The sequence below is a fragment of the Hipposideros armiger genome, unplaced genomic scaffold (assembly GCF_001890085.2).
Source record: "Hipposideros armiger isolate ML-2016 unplaced genomic scaffold, ASM189008v1 scaffold_220, whole genome shotgun sequence".
NCBI classification, from domain to species: domain Eukaryota; kingdom Metazoa; phylum Chordata; class Mammalia; order Chiroptera; family Hipposideridae; genus Hipposideros; species Hipposideros armiger.
In genome coordinates, this window is record NW_017731570.1 from 2,126,942 (window position 1) to 2,149,515 (window position 22,574).

Sequence of the window (22,574 nt, forward strand, 5' to 3'; positions counted from 1 at the left end):
GCACAGCTTAGTCCAATAGGCCCGGGAGTCTCGTTTCATCACAGAAAGTGTTTCGGCTGGAGAAGGCCTCAAATGTCTTCATCCTGGCATTCTGCCTTTCTTGTTCTTCAGTTGCAATTACCATAACGACGATTACAAAGCACGTCCTGGCTGGAGCGTCCTGGCTGTTCCCACCTGGTTGGGTTCCCTTCCACTCCCCATGTCATGGAGGATTTTGTTTCGAGGAGGAGACAGATCGATTTGGCCACACAGGGATCTGGCAATTGACCAAGGCCCCAAACCACCTAACCTCTGGTGTATCTTGATGTCAGTTTGTCTACTTTCACCCGCAATGGGCCAGAAGTCAAAAGTAAGGATAAGAAACCAAGGTAAACACCACAACTGACCTAACCACCTAACAGACTCTGCTCACTCCAATAATTTTAACTACTTGGGAGAATCTTATGAACTGGCTAAGAATGTGAGGTTCTGATAGAAAGCTGAAGTCAAGAATGCATCCGATTCTGTCACCTATGTGGTTGCAAGTAGCCAAGAGCAGTTAGTTTGTTCTCCTGTGGTGAATTACTAACTTTAACTGTTACCATTGCCAGGATGAGGCCAACAAAGGATCACTTAAACCAAGTGTGTGTCTAACACGTTCCTTTTTAGCAGCAAGTTCCATAATCCAGAGTTGTGCTCAAAAATTCACAAAACATTTCAAGGGGAAACGGTTGAAGAGGTCTCACGGCCACAGGTGGGGTAATCAATGGTCCCTGTCTGCCAGGGATTAAAGAGTTTCCCGAGACATGGGACTTTCAGTGCTAAAACCAGGGCAGTCTTGGGCACACTCAGGTGGTGGTCACCCTAGATGTACCCCAATATTGGCTCACCACTGTTGAATCAGAGGAAGTGTAGAGTACCCTGAAGGGAGGGTAGAGAGGGAAAGAAAATAAATGCCTTGCAAAAGCCAGCTTGCTCACAAGAGGTCCAATTTCTCTATAGTTCAAAATTGACTATAAATGTCAACTACTCCAAAGTGTGTGCAAAATATTTTGTCAGCAAAGGGTTTATGGTCACTGACTGGGAAATGCTACCAACTCCATCAGCTCTCATTAATGCAGTCTCCATGCACACCAACCAACACATAAAAGATTCTGAGAAGTCCTGAAGCAGCTGACATGTTTAATTTGGTGCACTCAGTGTGCCCCAAGTTTATTTGACCACATAAGTCTTTTTTCACTTAATGGTTATGATCATCCAACTGATCCACAGAGCCATAAACAACTTAAGAGGTATATGACTTAAGCTCAGTAAGACATACACATCTACTTAAGAGGTCAACACATTTCTCTTTGTACTCAGTGAAAAGCATATTGTAAACTTAGCTAAAATAGATCCATGATTTACAGTATTTCTTTTAATAAAACATGGGGGAAATGACTGAGAACTGTATAGAATATTAAAGATGAATTAACAAGTAAAAACAGTACTGAAAAGACTAAAGAGCTGAACTTAAAACACAAACTGACATGGATTTTGTGTCTGATGGATATGAGAGATTTACTTATTTATTCATTCAACAAATTAAGCATTTTGTTTAAATATGTGCCAGGCACTGTGCTAGGCCCAGGGATGTAGCAGTGAACAAGAGAGTGATAGTTCTCTACACACCTGATGCTTGGAGCTTCCAATCTTAAATTTCAGCAAGTGCTAACTAATAATCTTATTTTAACAATGAAAAGAAAGTGCAGGAGTCCACCGGAGGGACCTCTAGCTCAGACTCAGGGAGATGGTCATGATGGCTTCCCACAGGAGGTGATGTCAAGGTTTAGACCCAATGGGTGACATGGGTGGGCCAGCTACAGTGTGTACAGGAGTGCGGTGCTAGACAGTGGGGACAGTGTTCTGGACAGAAGGAACAGCACATGTAAAGTCTTGGTGAAACAAAGCTCAGAGCATTCTTTACACAGGCAAGGGTCTTGTCCCTGAGGTCAGAGCTATTATTCATTTTACCACACAGTAGGACCTCCATACACTTTGACTATTATTATTATTACCATTATTATGTTAAGGAAAAAAACTTTGCATCAAAAGGAGGTTAGATCTGACCCTTTCTACACCTCTAAATGTCTAAGACTTTGTGGTTGAAAGAATTTTATGGTTCCCTTTAAAATCTGTTTACAGCTTACAGATTTCTCCTTCTGGAAAACAAAGCTCCCCACAAAGTCATAAATCTATATATTAACAGACTATATATTTCTGATTTTCCTTCCCTGTGCACTGGTTCCCTCCATGTTCCCAAGAAAATGGTCACAATGCCCACCACATCAACCTTGACACCTAAGGACTTTTTCCCAAGATGTTTCCAGTAGCCCAAGACCTACACGGCAAGCATATCTCAGCGGACACTTATTGGGCCACTAATATTTTTTAATTAGACCACACTCGCTGATGTAAATATGCCTTCCTCAAGTGGTAAAGCACAGAAGCTTTTTTGGTGGAGGCTTTCATTAGTAAAGCAACCCTGAACAGTATCCTCTCTCAAGCATCCAGAATAGGACATACCCAGGGAAAACACTTACCCCTCTGAAATTCCAGGCTTTCGGAGAGGGAAACATGGAAAAGTTGTTTTGCCGCTGCCGTTTAGGCCTAGAAGATGAGAGAAAAAAAAGACAATATGTTCATTCTTCATTGGTTAGGCATTTGGAGGAAATCACCAACTTCAGATGCAGCTTTATGAAAAACAGAGATGCTTAGAGAAATGGCCCAGGCATAGGAGGCAGCTGGAGTTTTCTACAGCTCTGCAATTTGGAGCAGCCAAATTCACTCCAAACTCCCTCCCAGCTCCTCAGAAGGACAGCTCCAGGGTCCCTTAAAATAGACAACCCCCCGCCCTTAAACGAAAATCTAAAATTCAACCTGGATGCAATCAAAAAGCCAAAGCAAACTCCCAATCTTGAACTTTATGCCTCACATACAAGCAATTCCCACATGGACACCATCAGGTGATGTTTACAGCTTCGGCTCAGCCTGGGACTCTCCCCTGTCGTACCCACACTGGGGAGCCCCAGCAGCTCCACATCGGGCACACTTGAGCTCCAGACTTTTGAAAGGACAATCAACAGAACATGTAGCTACGGCCTAACAAGTCAGAACTGGTTTCCTCACCTATTAACCTCTCCACATGAGTCAATCTCCTCATGCGTGATAGAGGCAACTTCAAGTTGAGTCAGTACACGGGGCAGGTAACCAACCAGAATAGGGAAGGAAAGACATGTGGCTGGGCAGTGCCAGGTACACCTTATTTCTGTCTTGTAAAGTGAATCCAATTTTGTAGCTGCCAACATACCTCGTAGGGACACCTTTTACAACGTCTTTATGGAGTGGTAAATTACTCCTCCCCGAAATGTCAATCTGGACATACAAATTTCATGTTTGCTTAAAGTACCATCTCCCTGAAAAGCATCCCTAAAAAAGGTCTACCTTGGACTTTCCGTGAGGTTTTAGTCACTGATGTGCCAAAAAGGTGTTGCTGGTTTTTTACACGATAGCCACACCTTTCCTTTGACCTCTCTGCCATAACCAGCAGTGATGCGAGGCAGGATGTTTGCCATGACCATTGGGCAGGCTGCAGTACCTCAGGCCTGAGTAAAAACCTTGATCGGCTCCACCATACAAAAGAGATAAACAAAATACAAGGTGATTTTTACAATAGCAGCAGCTAACAGGTATTGAGTACTTAAAACAGATGTGCTAATACTTCATATAGTCAATCTCATTGACTCACACTGTGAGCTAGGGTTCATTACTGCACCCATTTAACAGATAAGGAAACAGACACCTAAGGATATTAAGTGACTTGGCTGTCATCACACAGATGAAATCAGAATTCTGATCTCAGTTGTCTCATCTCAAACCCCATAGTGTTTTATTAGCTGTGTGACCCTGAGCACGAGGCTTAATCACTTGAGTTTTCATATTCCTATCTGTAGACCAGGAGAAATAATACCCAGTGCATCGAGTCAGGAGGAAATGATGGCTCTAACTCCAGTTCTGTTACTGCTAAATTCTCAGCAGAGGTCAGCACAGTGCCACCCACCTCCCACCCCAAATCCTGGCTCCAAGAACAGCCTTCCACCACAGGCACAGGATTAACACAGAAGAGCTGGGACAACTCCCCAGAACAGATGGGAACCCTCACTTATGTGTCTTTCATTCCAGCCCCCTTTTCTGCCTTGCCCTCCTCACCCACACATACAAAAATAAAACCCCCGGCTAATCACATCTCAAGACAAACAGAGAACACGTGGGTGGTTATTTAGATTTAATATCCTTCTCTATTAAGTACCATGTTGGTCTAACTTCTTCCAAAAAGACATTTCTCCCTTAAAAACAAAAAACAAAAAACTTAGAATTCAACAATACTTCCCACTGGATACCATTCCCTCCCCTCCTGGGTTATAATCGGGCTTTGCTTTCCTAATTACGTGACGAGTTTCACTGTTTCCAAAGCAACAATATATACCAGAACATTCTGAATTAAGGTTCAGGTCACAGAAAATGATGATCACAATCATTAATAGTGATTAAGTTACATGATGTGCCAGAGACTGTGCAAAGCACTTTTCCTACATAATCTAAGTCTCACTATAACAGTAAGATAGGTTATTAGGTTATATTATAATGTTAATATATGACATATAGGTAGTGTTCAAATAGTGTTATATATTATAATATTTTATACAGAACACAATATAATGGCATTACATACTTTAAAAAATAAAATATTATAACTCTGTACCATAATATATTTTCATATAATATTATGGTATAATGTAGATATTATCATTACCCCATTTTATGGATGAGATAAACTGAGGCTCAGAGAGGTTAAACCACATGCCGCAAGTCACACAGCAGGTAGGTGGTCAAGTTGGAAATCATACCCAGATGTGTCTGACTCCAAATTCAGAGGGTGTAGCCCCTCTAACATAGAGAGAAGCCCCACCAAACAGGCAGAGCATGCTTTTAGAAGAATGCAGCCTGGGGGTTCCTTGTGGGAGGGCATCAGTTTAGCAGGGCTTCCCACTACGAGTCCTACTGGGCAAAGAAAAGGCATCAGAGCAAGTCTGTCAATCCAGAGCAATCTCAGGCAACTTGGACACACCCCTCTGGGGTGGGGAAACTGCCAGGAAACCTAGAGAGAAGGGCTGTCCCTAACTGTTAGCTCCCCCCACCCTTGCATTCCACCACCAGGCTTCCAGATCATTCACATGAGCTGGAGTTCCTTTTAACAATCTAATCTGGCATCATAAGAGTCTCCTGATGGTTTCCTGCTTCTCCCCAGCCGAACACTACCACCCAGGTGGCTGTAAGGGGGCAGCTTCAGGGAATAAAACCCGCTCTCCTGAGAAGGCTTCTTTATGAAGGGCGTCAAAGACAATGGCAGCATAAAGTACTCCATCTCAGAAGCCTGTCAAGGCCAGGTCCTCACCACAGGAGGGCCATCAGTCCTGGGCATATTCCTCCTGTTTTAAAAGCAACTTCTTTGCACTGTCAGTAAAAGTCCCAGTGAGAAAATGGCACTTGGGGCTACAGGTCTCCCTGACACAAAGATATGCAGAGGGACCTCTTAGCAGGGCTGGGAGGAGTTACCTACAGTGTGTCCAGTCCTGGGGCACCTCACGTGAGCCAGGCCTGTGCATGGAGCATACACACATGTGAGGAAGCACAGCCCACCCACAGATGTCAGGGAACAGCACCACCCAGGGATCAGCTGCCTCCACGGAGGGGCTGATCAGAAGGCAGGGACAGGCGTGTGGCAGGAGAGAGGCTGCTGAGACGGGAAGGACAGCTGCTTGTCTAGGAGGTTACATTCCTAGGAAAAGTTGGAAAGAAAAGTTATAAACTCTCCACCCATGGAGAGCTGACAGTAGAAATGGAAAAATGCCACAGTAGGAGTGAACAGTCAGGATGCAAGGTACAGTTAGGAAACAACCTCAAAGTCGGGTATGTGCATGGCTGGAATCTAATAGGATAAACTCAGTAGCAGCAGGCCTTAGGGTTGTCACCAGAATGTATTTGCCCACCACGTGAAAACGAAAGTGACTCTTTCCCACTGCCGTGAGAAAAGGATTAAGGCCCAGTTCCAGAGCAGCTCCTGAGAGTGGGGATTTCAGAAGCAGGCACTGGGCTGTGTGCCGCCAAGCGCCTGGTGTTCAGGGTAGAACTGACCTGGGGCTCACTCCCTTTCTTGCTGAGGCACTTCAACCAGGCCAACTACTCTCAACTCCCTCTGACCCTCCATTTTCTCATCTGTAAAGTGGGGGTAATAATATATTTTGACAAATTTGAAGCATTAAATGAATACACTGTGTAAAATGGTTAGCAGAGAGTCTGGCACTAAATAGGTGCTCAAATTGACATCATTATTATTATTATTAAGACTCCTTTAATCCAATAAGGGGGAATGTTACTGATCATTATCGTTGGCCAGGCTCATGTTGGAGAGACAATGAAATTTACACTAATTCTTACAGATTGGATAAAATACGAATAAAATAAAACAAAGGTTTTCAATGTGCCATGAATATTGGTTAAGTGACAACACGACCACAAATAAGAATACAATGCAAACATGAAAAGACACCCCTTCTTCCCACTCTAATTTCCTGCTCCCCTTTTTCCCTTCTCAAAGATTACCACCTTTTCCAGCCTGTTGTATGTTTTAAATATTTTAATGTCTTAATTCTCAACCCAGAGCATCTTGCTAACAAAACCTTCCTTCTCTTTTGTTTTACCTCTCTATCCATAAGTCAACCGTAGCATTACTAGGAAACCCAAACAGCTACACCTTAGAAATTAGTGCTGAATGTGGTACCACCTGTGTCAGATACTTTTATTGGTTGCACCACTTAAGATGGTGGTGGTTTCTTTCACGTAAATGTGTCTTCAGTTCTGTTTTTGGTACAAAAGTGAGGATGGACTGGCAGGTATTTAGCCAGATGAAGACCCAATTCTTTGAGGGGAAGCTCGCTGAAAAGAGGTAGTTTGCAGAAAGGAAAGCTCACACTTCGACTTCTCTGGTAAACAAAAGCGCAGAGGCACCACCTATAACATGTTTCTGTAGCTCATGGGGCCACACTTGGCTTCATTCTACTCATGCCTTCACTGGAACTCCAACTCTTTGCTTCCTATAAATTATGAGAATAAAAGAATCCCAGAACCTTAGAAATAGTCAGCGGGTACAATCGCTTGGCACTAGTCAAACCCTCTTTGCAGCAGTCCTGTTGAGAATGCACCCTAAAAGATAGCCCTCACCCCTTGGAGAATTGGCCCATATTACTTTATTCACCAGTACTTAGGAGCGCCTGCTATGCCAGGCACAGTGACAGACATTAGGCACACAGCAGTGAACATGACAGAGCCAGCTCCTGCTTTCATGGAGCTCACAGAAGGACAACCAGATTAAAAAAAAAAATTAAAGAGGGAGAGATTGAGATTACAACACAGTAAGTCTGGGGGGTAAAAAATGTGGTAGTGGGGAGTGTCAAAGGAGTGCAATCAAGGTTTGGGGAGCTAGAAAGGCCTCCCAGAGGAAATGAGGCCTCCCTGTGACTTAACAGAGACAAAAGATTCAGCCAGGTGATGAGAAAGGGAACAGTAGGGCAGGGCCACAGGAAACACATGCTAAAAATGAAGGAGGTAAAATGTTGATCTTTGAAAAGATTAACAAAACTGACAAAACTGATCAAGTTAAAAGAGGGGTGGTGAGAACACTAATAAATACTGTTATGGATAGGGACCCATAACTATAGATATAATATCAATTAAAGTGACAAAAGAATGTTATCACAACTTTACGCCATTACATTTGAAAACTTAAAAAATACATAAATTCCTAAAAAACTATATAACTTATCAAAACTGTCTCATGGAGGAGTAGAAAGCTGAAAAGCTCAATAACTAGTAAAGAAATTAAAAAAACAAACACCAGGCCCAGACAGGTTTACTGATGACGTCAATAAAACTTTCAAAAAATAATCATTCCAACCGTATACAAACTGTTCCATAGAATAGAAAGAGTTCAGAGTTAAGAAGCAGAGATGGGGCATTTGAAAAACTAGAAGTATGACAACTTGTCTGCAATAAATAAAGTTAAAGTCACATTAAATAAAGTTATGTTCATTATTCACAATGTAAGACCATGTAGAATGATATATTAATGAAAAATATCAACAAAGAAAGAAAGAAAGAATAAAAATCCAAGTTGCAGGAGATATGCATGATAGGATATGGTATAGATATATGACATATGATATATGACATGACATGATATATTATTTAGAAACACACAAAATAGCACTCTACTGTTTATAGGCACTTACAGATATAGTAAGAACGTAAGACTACAGATGAAAGGCTATGTCGCTGCAGAAGAATGGTTCACTTTGGGGATGACAGGGGAAAGGGACTGGGGTGGGCACATGTAAAGCTTCATCTCTACCGTAACGTTTCATTTATTCGCATAAAAATTCTGACGCCAAAAGGGAAAAATGTTGATGTTTATTAAATCTACATGATGGATACAGAGATGGATATTAAAATAGTCTATATTTTTCTATGTGGGTAAAGTACTTTATAATTTAAAACAATAATAAACAAATGAATAAATTATGGCACAGTCATACAATAAAATACTAAGGCATCCATTAAAAATAATGAGGTATATTTATGTCCTCACCAGCAAAAACCTTAAAACATGGAACATGAAATAAGAGGCAGAACAAGATGTAAACCTGTTTACGTCTATACACACATATGCACACACATGTATGCATGCACATTCTCTCTCTCTCTCTCTCTCTCTCTCACACACACACACAAACACACACACACACACACACACACACACACACACGTACAGCATCAGCTATATGTATTCTCCCGAGTGAGGGCCCCGAAGGGCAAATGCTGTTGACAGTGATTGATTATGCAGCTGGGGTGGGAGGTGGGCCGCATAACAATAAACATTATCTTTTACATTATGTATTTTAAGATCTTTACTATGGAGACACATTGTGCGTGTGATTAAAATGATGATGTTTCTAAAAGGCCTTAGCACGTGGGGAAGGAGGTAGAGAGGCCTGAGATGAGGCTTGACAGGTGGCCAGGGCTGGTCAGGGCAAAACCTTAATGACCAGGTTAGGGGTTTGGCCATGGGTGACAGGGCTCCACTGAAGAGTTATAAATGGGGGATGACATGATGAGATTTGCCCTTAAAAACATCCCTCTGGTGAGAGAGATAAGACAATGGCCAAAGGGGTCCAGAGTGAAGGCAGAGAGCAGCTGAGGGCAACTACAGGCATCCAGACCCACTGCAGCCTCTCTTGGGAAACTTTCAGGATTCTGAAGGCGTGGAAGCCCTAAGTATCTGTTCAGACTTCTCTGTCCCATTCTCCACCCTTTTGCCAGCTCTTTTTGTTGAACTGTCCAACAGAAATATATCATGTGAGCCACATATGTAATTTTGAATTTTCTATTAGCCACATTACAATGGTAAAAAGAAACAGGTAGGTTTAACTTAAAAAATATAGTTTATGTAATACAATATATCCAGATATTATCAGTTCAACGAGCGCCATTTTCAACAGAAAAAATATTTGAGATATTTTACATTTTTTCATACTAAGTCTTCAGAATCCAATGAGTATTTCCCCTTATAGCCCGTCTTAACGGGCACAAGCCATGTTTCCAGGGCTTGATAGTGACATACGGCACGTGGTTACATATTGGACAGCACAGTTACAGAAAATATCACACGCAGTTTCGAAGAGCCTCAGGCTTTGAAAATCCACTGCTCTGTGTCTCAGCTGTTCGTTAGTGACCAACCAAAATGTATAAATTGAGACCTATATGAAAAGTGAGACACTTTTCATTTTTAAAAACATTTTTCCAGAATTATTTTAGTATTCATCTGAATTCAGAAACATTCAAAAAAGCAAAACGTATGTTTCACAAAGGCTTTAGAGATCTAGTATCTGGGAAAACCAAGGAAAATTATCTTCAGGTCACAAGCGTACAAATGACCTACTTGAACAGAGAAACGAATGAAATTCTTCCCCAAATGGAGAATATCCCAAACAAATGTCTATGATCCGTTCCTAAATATTATAGCACTACTCTACTCAAACTAATCCCACAATTAACTAAAAAGAAGAAATTTAAATGGTTTTAAAACCAATGAAATTATTATATGTATAGTTCTCCTCTTGTGAAATGTTTGTTCAGGTCATTTACTCATTGACACAAAGTGGTGATCTTTTTTTATTGATAGGTAAGGGCTCTTTATATATTCAGGCTATAGCATGTAGCAAAGTGTCTAGCACATTGCTGGTACTCTAGCCACCATATTAAAAAGGTATACATTAAATTCTGTCAACTGATGAATGGAAAAACAAAATATGCTATACGCATACAACAGAATATCATTCAATCATAAAAAAGAACGAAGTACTGATATATGCTACAACATGGAACTTTAAAAATATTATAAAAAGTGAAAGCTGCCAGACACAAAAGGCCACATAATGTATGATTCCATTTATATAAAATATAGGCAAATCCACAGAGACAGGAAGCAGCCTAGTAGTAGCCAGGGGCTGGGGAAAGACAGGGAATGAGGGGTGACTTTTTAATAGGTACATGGTTTCCTTTTGGGGTGATGAAAAACTTCTGGAATTAGTGGTGATGGATGCATAACACTGTGAATGCACTTAATGCCACTGAACTATTATACGCTTTAAAATGGTTAAAATGATAAAATTATGTTCTGAGTATTTTACCATAATTTTTTAAAAGTGAGTGTGAAATACAAATATTTTCAAACAAACTAAAAGATACATAGTTAATGGGAAAAAATCCTCATAAAGTAATAACGCAAAATAAAATGCTATTACCGTATTTGCTGGCGTATAAGACGATTTTTTGGCCCTGAAAAATATGCCTCCAAGTGGGGGGTCGTCTTATACGCCAGGTACACTTCAGATAGACTGCCCATAGTGCTTGCCCAGTGCCATAGTGGCCTCCCGATGCCCGCCCACTTCATTCCACATACCGTTCAGGCATCAGCAGCGCTGCTGGGTGTATGCTCGGCTGTTATGCAATTTTGCTGTTATGCGATTTTACCACACTCGCAAAATCGCACACAGCCGACCATACACCCAGTATGATAGCGCAAAATCGCGAATCGCGATACCATACTGGGTGTATGGTCGGCTGTGTGCGATTTTGCGAGTGTGGTAAATTCGGGTTACCATATATTTCTTTACATATGCATTGAAGATTCGCGATTTTGCACTATCATGGTGCCTGTTAGAATGTTGAAGAGCTCGCACTTGCGCACTAGTGAGGTCCCAGGGAGATGCTGATGCAAGGGTGGACCAGACTGCTATAGTGACAGGGCGGGCAAACAGGGAGCAGGGACCAATCAAATCAGGCTTTGTATACAGCCAACAGCCAACCACAATACTGCACCATTGTACAGTACAGCATAGAAAATGTCGACCAGTCAAACCCCTATCATCCCTATCATGGCACCAGCCAAAAGAAAGAAGTATGATGCAAATTTTAAACTGAAAGTTATAAACTTTGCTAAGGAAAATAATAATTGTGCTGCTGCAAGACAATATGGAGTAACAGAAAAGATGGTTCGGGACTGGAAATCAAATGAGAAAGCATTAAAGAGTATGCCAAGGGGTAAGTGTGCATTAAGAAGAGGCACCCCACACTGGCCAGAACTCGAAAAACATGTAGCAGACATGGTGGCTCAACATCGCCAAAACGGTTATGTGGTGACACGAAATACAATACGCTTGTTTGCACTTCAGTGGGCCAAATCAAATCTGATATTGTTTTACCTTTTATTTGGTGTGTGGAAGGTGTGCGGAAGAGGGGGTAGTCTTATACGGCGAGTATATAACAAACTCTGTATTTTGAGTGGAAATGTTAGGGGGTCGTCTTATACGCCCAGTCATCTGATATGCCGGCAAATACGGTAACTATTCCAGGAGAGGGAATTCTATAGGCAAAAGCAAGCATTCTGTGCAGGCCAGGAATTGAAAATGGCTTAGATGTGAAGTTTTACCAGCACGTATGAGAAATCAGTCCCCATTTCTGAAACATATATTTATGTGAATCACTCAACAATGATAAAAATTCCCACCCTCTCTGACTTTCTGCGCTTCCTCCCACTCTCCACCGAGCCCCAGGCCTCTGTGCTCGGAGACTACACAGCAACACCCTTTCCATCCTCTGCTCCCACCTCACAAGCCATTTGCTGCAATTCCCTTTTTCACGTGAGCTTCCTGCAAAGCTTTTATCTTTAGAATAACTCTTCATGGGTGCAGTCTTCCAGAAGTTCCAATGGTAAATAAATTTCAGTGATTTTGGAGTGGCGCCATAAGGAGCAGTCTGACACAGTGGTTAAAAGCACAGAAACTGGAGCCAGTTCTGCCATTCGCTAGCTGTGTAACACTGGGAAAGTGACTTAACCTCTCTGCTCCCTACTTTCCCCCTTCTATAAAATGGAGTAATAACAGGACTCCCTCATAGGGCCATTGTGTGGATTAAATAAGTTAATGTGTGTAAAGCTCTTAGTCGCTAGCCCATAAGAGGTGCACTTTAAGAGTTGGTTCCCTTCCGGGTGATGAGCTCTGAAAGGCCAGGACTAAGTGATGTGGATTCTCTGCTGTCTCTGCATGCCCTACAGTTAGTATGAGCTTAATAAACAGCTGGAGAATGAACGCACTAGGCCTGCCCTTGATAAGTCTGTGCTCAACAGTATCACAGCACAGCCATATATACACATTGACAAAACATGAATAAAATCACATGCACGAGATGAGAGAGAGAGAGACGGGAGAGAAGGTCTTAGCTGGACAGGAGAGCACATGCAAAGGTCCTGGGCATGGCTGAGGGCAGCAGGTCTGGTACGGCTGGAGTGGGGTGAGTAAGTGAGCAAAGAGCAGAGAAAGTCACAGAAGGAACAGGACCCAGATGGCCAGGGCCTTACAGATTACTGCAAGATCTTTGGATTTTAGTCTGAGTGAGATGGGAAATCATGGGAGGATTCCGAGCAGAGGAGAAATATGATCAAAGTTTTAAAAGGACTGTTCTCAATGCTGTGTGGGGAGAATAGTTGTATGGGCAAAACAAGGAACAGGAGGAGGTGAGAAGGCTCCTGTGGTGGCCCAGGTAAAGGACAGCAGGGACTTGGACCAAGCTGGTGGCAATGGGGGTGGTGAGCAGTGGTGGAATTATGTAAATACATATTTTAAGGTGAGGGTCACAGGATTTGCCAGTGAATTGAATGTGGAGGGTGAATTAAAAGAGAAGGAAAGGATGCTCTAAGAATTTTAGCCTGAGCTAAAATTCTGGGAGGAACAGATTTGGGGACAAAAATCAAGAGCAGACAGCACGTCTGAAAGGTCCCATTTGAATTGGTATGGATTTCGAAATGGAGGTGTGGAGTTAGCTGTCAAATATAAGAAACTAGAGACTGTATTCAATAGTCATCAGTCTTTAGACCGAGGAGGAGCCTGGCCAAAGTGAGAGGAGAACCAAGAGAGCTGGGGTGTTTCCAGAAGCCAGCAAAGAGGGTGTTTCAAGGAGGGGTGCTCAACTATCCCACTAAGTAGGAGATGGAGAAATGCCCACTGAATTTGGCAAAGCAGAGACCCTGGTGACTGGACAAGAGGAACTAAGTGGAGTTGGAGGACGAGAGCTGAGAGGTACCTAGAAGCTTTGTAGAAAAATTTAAGTTAACAGGGATCTTAGGTATTGGCCTGTCTGCTGAAGTCATTAAAATGTGAGCAACCCGAGGGCAGACATTTCATCTGTCTTTCTAATGCTTTATTCCCACTCTCTGGGTACCTGGCACATGAGAGATGCTCAATAAATATGCTTAAGACCATTCTGAACTTTCTTGAAATCTCTAGCCAAACAGTACAGGGCAACGGGAACTTCCCATCTGTGACAGGATGGCATGGAAGATACTCATATGAGGAAACTCATATACAAATTATCCCAGGATGGAATGTTTCATTCCCCTCCTTCAACTAAAGAAATTAAAATGAATACTACTTGGCATTTATTCAGCATGAAAATAACGTGTTTCCCAGTTACTCCCTGCTGGCATCCTGATCCCCATCATCAGTGGATGGATGACTTTTTGTTGGCAGCACTGAACTTCAAATAGTCGAGTTAATTGTAAGCTGGTCTAATTAGCAGAAATTAGAAAATATTTTCAAAAGGATGTTTTGTAACAGAGGTCTTTGGGAAATCCAATTTAAGAAAATTAGTTTTTCGTATTCTCAAAGTGCTGACCTACAAGTGATGTTTCTAAAACGTGTATGGGTTGCTTTTAAAAGCACAAGGCTCACTCTCCCTCTCCCCACCTGCGTCCATCTGAATTATGGCACATTTTCAATGGGAAAGGCTGCATTACATCCTAAGGAAACCCACATCCTGCACCTCCAGGTCACAGCCCGGCAGACAGCGGCCTCACGTCCCTGGTCCCTCCGGAAAGGATAATTAGTTTGCTACCCTTTAATCAAGGAGGAGCAGATTGTTGTTTTTCTAAAGTTTTGCCTGGGGAGAGCCTGTTCTTTCTCATGTGTTTTCCTAACCAGGATTCTTTGTACGTACCCCACCTTCCCATAAGCCAACACTATGCGCCCCTCCCACCCCTTGTCTGGAACTAGAAAATGAAGCTCTCCATGGATGAGAGCCCCTCACCTCAACTCCACAGATGTGCGATCAGGTCAAAATCATCCCAACTCATCACATCTAACCTTTGACTTACGGAGTGGGAGAATCCTCAGTCTCTCTGTCATGGAGATTAAGTTTTTAAGGGTCTACTTAAAAAAAAAATGTGCCAAATACTTTTTTAAGGGCTTAACAAATATTAACTCATTGAATCTCAAAATAATTTTATGAGTAGGTACTTTTATTATCGCCACTTTACAAATGAGGAATATGAAACTCAAGAGAGGTTATGTGACTTGCCCAAAATTACACAGCTGGTAGATGGCAGAGCCAGGATTCAAACCCAAGCAGTCTGGCTCCAGAGAATATGAACAGAGAAACAGATGTTAAAACCATTGCAGAAGCAGCAAAACAGAGGGAAACTAAAATGCTTACTATGTACTAGGCCCCGAGCCAGTATTACTAGACTGGTTCCTCTTTAAATGAAGTGCAATTAGAATAAAAAAATAATAATAACGATCAGAGATTAGTCTTATTTATTGGTGTCTCTCCATCTGCAAATAAAAATCTATGCAGATTAATTGGTATACTTTACTGTGTGCATGGTATACTTTGATAAAAGTATACTTTTAGTTAAACATTTTTAATGGCTGAGTTTTCTTAATGTTTTAAAGGGGATTTGGATCAAATAACGCTTAGAAGCCATTTTTTTAAAATCACCCTGAACTATCTTTCCAATTTTTGTCTTATAAAATTTAAAAGTTTTGGAATTGTTCTATCTAACTACATACAAATCAGAAACAAATAGGAAAGAGATCAGTTCATGTTTTCCAAATCCTGGAAAGTTCTAACTCAAAACTTATATTTACAGGCGCTATACTTTTGTAGTTCCTATCTAACGAGGGCTCCGTAAAGGCTTTTGGCCCAGGGAGGAAAAGGAAGTCTTCACGCTTTATTCAATAATATATTGATCAAAAGCTAATAAGTCAGTATGTAGGTGGCCCGGCACCTCCAAAATGAAAATCGCAACCCTAAAAGTGAGTCCTCAGAAATGGGCATCTCCAACAAATGTACTGTTGATTCTAACTCAGTTAAGAACACCAAAAAATTTTAAATTAGCCAGCATCGCTTAAAGCAGTTTATTGACTCTCTGATAGAGGACCTACCACAGTCTCCACAGTAATTAGAAGCTCCATAAATGCTGTTTTTTGGCAGTGGCTGGGGCCACACATAAAAACATATTTATTCCCAAACTGTCAGTGAAATATGGTGGTGGGGGTGGGACCACGTCAGACTCAGAGCATATGTGGAGAAAGGAAAGGTAATGCCAAGGACACCATTCAAACAGAGATTATTTCATTACTGTGACAGATAGCAAACCACCCCCAAAATCCTGAATTAGAGGGTAATTCTGAGTAAGGGAAGTACTCAGAGTAAAAACTTCTGAGTAAGAGAGGAAACGATTGCTACTATTTAATAATAACACCATTAGCGGTGCTTTGTATGTGGATTAATTCATTTCATTTTCATGGGGGCCCCGAGAAATAAGGGCCATAACAGAGGAGAAGGCTGAGGCACTGAGAGGTTAGACTTGGAAATGCCTGAAAGCTACGAAAGGTCAGGGCCGGAGAGCCCAATTCCAGGATGCCTGCTCTTAGTCCCTGAGTCCTGCCAAAGTGTTGAAGGATATTTCTGGCCATCGAATCCACAAGAGCTACAAACTGGGGAGAGAGAAATGAACCATGTTGATCAGTTATGTGCTACTTAGCAAATATTTTTTATCAAATATGGTCTGTCGGAAACATAGGGTAGGGCAAGCCCCCACTCCATTCTCCTGGGCACCTCATCTTCCAGCTCACCAGCTGGGCTCCAGTGGGAACAGCACTTGCATCAGCGTTGCCATAGCTGCTGTCATGGCAACCACCACTTGTCACCCAGGCAAAGATGCTCTCCCCACTTGGGAGCCCTGAATCAGGGATGCAGCCCCTGCAGAAACTCATCTTTTTGCCCGCTGCCAACTTGCTCAAGTCTTTACAAGACTGGGAGCCTACTAGGGGTTCCTCAGGTCCCTGGATGCTTTCGGCCCAGGCTAATATGACTAAGGGCCGACAGGGGGATGGGCGGACTGCAGAGTGGGTGGTTAACCTCTCTGGGGGCCTCAGTGCCTGGAGGCCTGAGTCTTGAGTTTTGGCTCTGGCACTTGCTCACTTGGGATTCTAAGCAAATGGTTTGGCCCCTAGGAATGCATGTCTTAGAATATGAAAGACAAGGGTAGTATTCGATTTCACACTTTATAGCGTGGTTGTGAAGTGTAAATAGACACAAGTAGGTTAAGGACATACAGAGTAAATGCTGGTTATTATTGATGGCTATTATTAATCATTATCACCGATGTGATAGTGCGGCTGCGAGCAGGAGAGCAGGGGCCCTCATCCTTCCGCTGCTGCCTTTACTGCTCAGTAGCCCTGACACTCAAAACAGAAAGCACTCCGGCCGACAGCACAGAGGCACTGATTCACAGGCTGGATGCGGCCAACAGTTTGCCCAGGCCACACATACCCAGCTGAGCACAGGACAGCATGGTAGCAGTCAGTGGGGACCCCAAATTCAGTACCCTTCCCACGAGGTCACGTGACTCCTCGGAAAGGCTGGATTTATTAAAATAAACCTACTACCTTTATTCAACAAAAATACCACTGAGCAAAACCACCTTTTAAGATACTAAAGCCATGTATGAACTTTCAGGGATCTTTAAGGCCAAATGGTAGCATTAAAAATTTTCTAGAAAATTCTGAAAAAATAATGTCCACCATGGTGATTTCTCAGGGTTAGGACTGATCCAGGGAAACGGCACTTGCCATGTCACATATTCCTACACTGTCTGAACATTTATAATATGCATACTTTAATTTTGTAACCAGAAAAGAATTTTAAAAAAAAAAGCTGAAATGTTTTGTCCTGACATAGATAGTTCACAAAAGAAGAAACCCAGTCAATAAACAAATGAAAAATGTTCACCCCTCACCCTCCTTAGTAACTAGCAAAATGGAAATTTAAATAAGATAGCACGTTTGCCTTTCAAATTGGCAGTTTTTACATGGTAATACCCAATGCAGGTAAGAATGTGTAGAAACAGGTATTTTGCTTCACAATTGTGAATGTATAAATTGGTATAAAGTTTCCATAGGCTAATTTGGCAGCAATTTGGCAGCATTTTCCAAGAACATTGAAATGACCCAGAACTTCACTCTTATAATAATTAATTTGACAAAATAACCATGAACACAGCTTAGTGACAAGGATATGGCTCCCAGTGTTGTCTCAGAGGGAGAAGCTGGACACAAGGCTCAAACAGCTGACGACAGGGACTGGCTACTGAGGAAGCACCTTGCACAGTTCTATGTGTTCCGTATGTAAAACAGTGGCAAGAAGACTTGCTTATTCCACACTGGGAAAATAGAGAAGCTTCTGGATTTGGTGCTTTCAATCACAAGCTTTCATCCCCCACTCACTCCGTTTTGCAGCTAAGTAAACCAAGACCCAGACCTACTGGGCAGTTTGCCCCCATGTGGCTGGGGCAGGTTCACAGTGCATTCACCTTCCCAGGTGGCAAAAATGTCACCTTCCAGGCCAGGCACAGGATGCGTGGTGGGGCCAAGCTATGCCCTAGTGATACGGAAGGCCCAAGCTGGGGGTAGACACCTGTTCCCCAAGAAGCCACACCTTCCCAAGGGCTCTCGGCCGGCCTGTCCCAGCTACCAGGAGTAGCAGCTCCATTAGCAAGGCCCCTCACTAATAACAGCCACCCTCCAGAGAAGGTCTGCTCCCCGCCAGGTCTGCACACAGTGCTTGTTATCAGTCACCTGTTACCCCGCAGCACACCTGATGCTCCGGGAGGTCAGCTTCCCTGTTTTAACTCACCCAGCTAATGAGAATGTGAACTCAATTCATGCTCTTACCCCTTTCCAGGTGCCTCAGTTTCCTCATCTATAAAATGGGGAAAGTAATATTATCCACCTCAAAAAGTTTTTTGTGAGGGTTAAATGAGTCCATTTATAGAGAAAGTGCTTAGAACATTTTCTGACCTATTGGAAGTTCTCTGTGTAGCTCTTACTATTCCAGTGACACTATATAGAATAGTGGCTGAAAACAAGGACTCCAGGGCCAGCTGCCTGGGTTCAAAACCCATCCTCACTAGCTGTGTGGCTTTGGGCAAGTTACTTAACTCTTTCTGCCTCAGTTTCCTCATCAGTAAAATCAGAATGATAATATAGTACCCACTTGAGTTACCATGAATTATCTACCTGAGTTCATGAACTCAGAAGAGCTGAGTAGTGTCTGTCACATAAGTATAGGGGGCCTGACAGGAAGAAGCACAACACGTGTGACAGCTTTTATAAATAGGATACCACTCTGTCTCCCATCAGTCCACGACTGCACAGGAATGACACCACCACCACCACCAACAGTCGTCATCATTCTGGCTGACAAGAACCTGACACGTGTTCTCTTATTTAATCCTCACAGAATAGGTGCTATTACTGTACAGATTTACAGATGGGGAAACTGAGGTGCAGAGTGTTTAGGTAACTTACTCAGGTCACACAGCCAGGAAGCAGTAATGCTGACGGGCTTCAAACCAAATCAGGTGGCCCAGGGCTCTTGACCTCGCCCCTGCATTCCTCGGCCGAAGACGCCCATTGCCCATGGCTGTGTGCTTGTGACACTGCCTGCCTGCCGATACCGCCTATGGGAGGGTGATGAATGGCTTTCTAGCTTAGAGATGACTTACCGCCAAGCCCCCAACCATGCAGCACGAATGCTGGCCCCGCAGACGTCTGACAAACAGAAAGGGTAAGTCATACTAGCACAGTCACCAAGAAGCAATCCTTGTCATCCCTCCCTATCTTCCTGGGGAAATACACGGGTGTATGTCTAACTGGAGATGAGACATAACCATTAAAACAAAATTCTGGACCGAAAGATCCTAATCGGTGTCTTGGAAACACACGCAGACAACATCCACACAGCTGGCTTTCCCCACAGCTGTTGATAGTCATATGTTGTTTAAACTCTGGCTTGCTCACAAGTTCACACTGGGGGGTGAAGCCGGGGTAAATCTTCCTTAATGTGCCATTCCGGCCTTTGGAGCATGAAATTCGTGGCAGTCAGTTCATTTCCCATCACCAGACTGAAATTTTACAAAGCTTCTTGCATACCATATGGCCAGAGCTGTAGGTGGGTGCCACCAAGAAGCAGCATAGCTCAAGCAGAGGCAAGTATTATGTCCCTCACAGCTTCCTCAGCAAGTTGCCAAAAGAGCTAGTCATTGAAAAAAAAACATACCTGTGTGTTTCACCAGGATCATAACCCTGTATTGTTTCAAATTAAATTAAGTAATTTAATTAAACAGTTTCTGTTTTCAGGTAATGTGCCTAAAACTCAAACAGATCAAGAGCTGGAAGGATCCTCAGAGAGCCAGCTGGTCTCCCACCCTCATTTAAAGGCTGGAAAACTAAGAGTTGGCTTCAAGGTCACATAGTCAGATTGGGGCCTTCGGAGGTTTCCCCATTTGCAGGCGCTTTTCATCCCTTCTTATTCCCTTGATGCGAGTGTTGCTAGGGTGGGTGTCAGTGTTTCTCACTGCCCAGCATTTAGTCCTCCTTCTTCTGCCAACGGCACCCTGATCTTCTGTTGGGAAAGGCCCCTCCCCAGCTCTTAGACCCTGTGATTCAAGAAGGGCCAACCCTAGGCTCCCCAGATGGGCCTGACTTGTGCAGGGCACCTTGTACAGAGAGCCTACCTGAGAAGGAAGCTAATCCAGGGAGAGCAGAGTGAGAGGCCTAGAGAGAGGGACTCCTGGTGACATGGATTAACCACCTGGATCCAGCCATGCCTGAAGGCAGCTAGAGCTGGATGTGCCAATTATGTGAGTCCTTTTTTTTTTTTAAGCAAGTGTGCATTGTATTGTTGTCACATGCAACCCCAAAAAACTGTTTTGTTTCTTTGTGAAAGTTTATAAAAGGAAGCAAATGACAAAACTGAAATGTTCCCAGGAGACCCTCACAGTGGCTAGCATTAGCCTGGAACACAGTAAGCGTGACACGTGTAATCGAGTGAACCCACTCCTTCAGGTCTCCTCTCAGTAGGACTCTCCCAGACTACCCTGTTGGAAACCACAGCCCTGCCCATTCCCTACGGTGTTTATCACCATCAGACCAATCCTGGAACTTACTCATTGCTCCTTATTGTTTCCCCTACTCAAATGCCATGAGAGTGGGGATTTTTGTCTACTTTGTTCACTGCTGTATCTTGGGGGCCCAATCAGTGCTCAGCATTTGTAGGTGCTAAGTATACATCTGGTGAATGAATGAATGAAGGAACGGGTGATAGAATGAGTGAGGGTACAGAGTGTGCACAGAGCAGCGTGCCCAGCACATGACATGCCCTGCCTGTTGCCTATCAGAAGCCCCTGGGGCCTCTTGGACGTGGGTCCCTTCCCTCTTTTCTGAGCCAACACTCCAATAGCCACACCCACAATCCAGGCAATCTGATGATCCCCCACCTGTCCAGCTAGCACCAACAAGAACTACAAGGTAAGTGGCCCTTTGGAATATAAAGATGTTTTCCTCCTTTTTTTCCTGTTTATAGAAATACTGTACAATGTTGGACAACTAAGTTCACGAACTCACCCTAGAAAAAGTGCTACATACCTCGTTGCTGAATATCACTAAAGTCACCTTCGAAGTACTCCCCTGGGGAAGTACTTCAACTATGCGCCTAGTCCACCCTTCAGAGCAATTTGGGAACTCTTTCTGGAATGCCATCAGAGCTGTTGTCGCATTACTCTTGATGTCCTGAATGTCATCACAATGTCTTCTTTTCAACATTTCCTTTATCTTCGGGTAAAGAAAGAAGTAATTGGGGGCCAGATCAGGTGAGTAAGGAGGGTATTCCAATACAATTATTTGTTTACTGGCTAAAAGCTCCCTCACAGATAGTGCTGTGTGAGCTGATGCATTGTCGTGATACAAGAGCCATGAATTATTAGCAAAAAGTTCAGGTTGTCGAACTTTTCATGTGGCCTTTTCAGCACTTCCAAATAGTAAACTTGGTTAATTATTTGTCCAGTTGGTACAAATTCATAATGCATAACCCCTCTGATATCAAAAAAAGGTTAGCAACATCATTGCAACAAATTCGTGAACTTAATTGTCAGACCTTTGTATGCTCATCACAAAAGTACACAAATGTAACAAGTATACAATGAAAAATCATAATATTTCAACCTCTAAGTTAAATTTTGGGTGCAAGTCATAAAAGGCAGACTACCGATATATTTTATATGACCTACAAGATGTCTTGTTTTTGTTTTTGTTTTTGTGGTAGCTTCCAGTATTTAAAAAGCTAGAAGATCTCATTTAGAAGTCAGGTATCTAGCTTTGGTTAAATGTCACAAAGGGCCCATGTTCCCACATATGAGAATGGCCAGCTAGGGTTGAGTGGCGGCTGCCCCTTTCAGGTGGGGTGTGGGCTCTTGGCGTCTCTGTTTCTCTCTACTATAGCCCTTGTACCGCCCTGATCATTGGTTTTAGGTGCTGCCTGGTCCCTGTCACACGCCGATTGGTGACTTCTGGCCTGATGTATACGTTTTCAGAGTTTGCTGTGCTTGTAAAGCTTTCTAGAAAACCCCTCTGAGAGTTTCCCTCTGCTTCCAAATAACCACCTAATTTCCAGCATCAGCAAATGCTGCATTTGCAGCACAGCCCCCCTCTGCTGGCTCAGCAAGCATCGTCAGGTTCAACGACTCCTCCTCAGACTGACTCTCC

General features: G+C 43.0%; 1 protein-coding gene across 7 annotated transcripts in view; it reads right to left on the bottom strand.

The window, feature by feature from the left end:
- The window catches only part of ARHGEF3 (Rho guanine nucleotide exchange factor 3), a 306,647-nt gene that overhangs the window by 198,435 nt on the left and 85,638 nt on the right, over window positions 1-22,574 (bottom strand). For all 7 annotated transcript variants that reach the window (XM_019654352.1, XM_019654346.1, XM_019654345.1 and 4 more), the window contains exon 3: window positions 2,562-2,628. In XM_019654352.1, coding sequence (XP_019509897.1) covers window positions 2,562-2,628 — 67 coding nt within the window. The remainder of the gene's footprint in view (window positions 1-2,561; window positions 2,629-22,574) is intronic.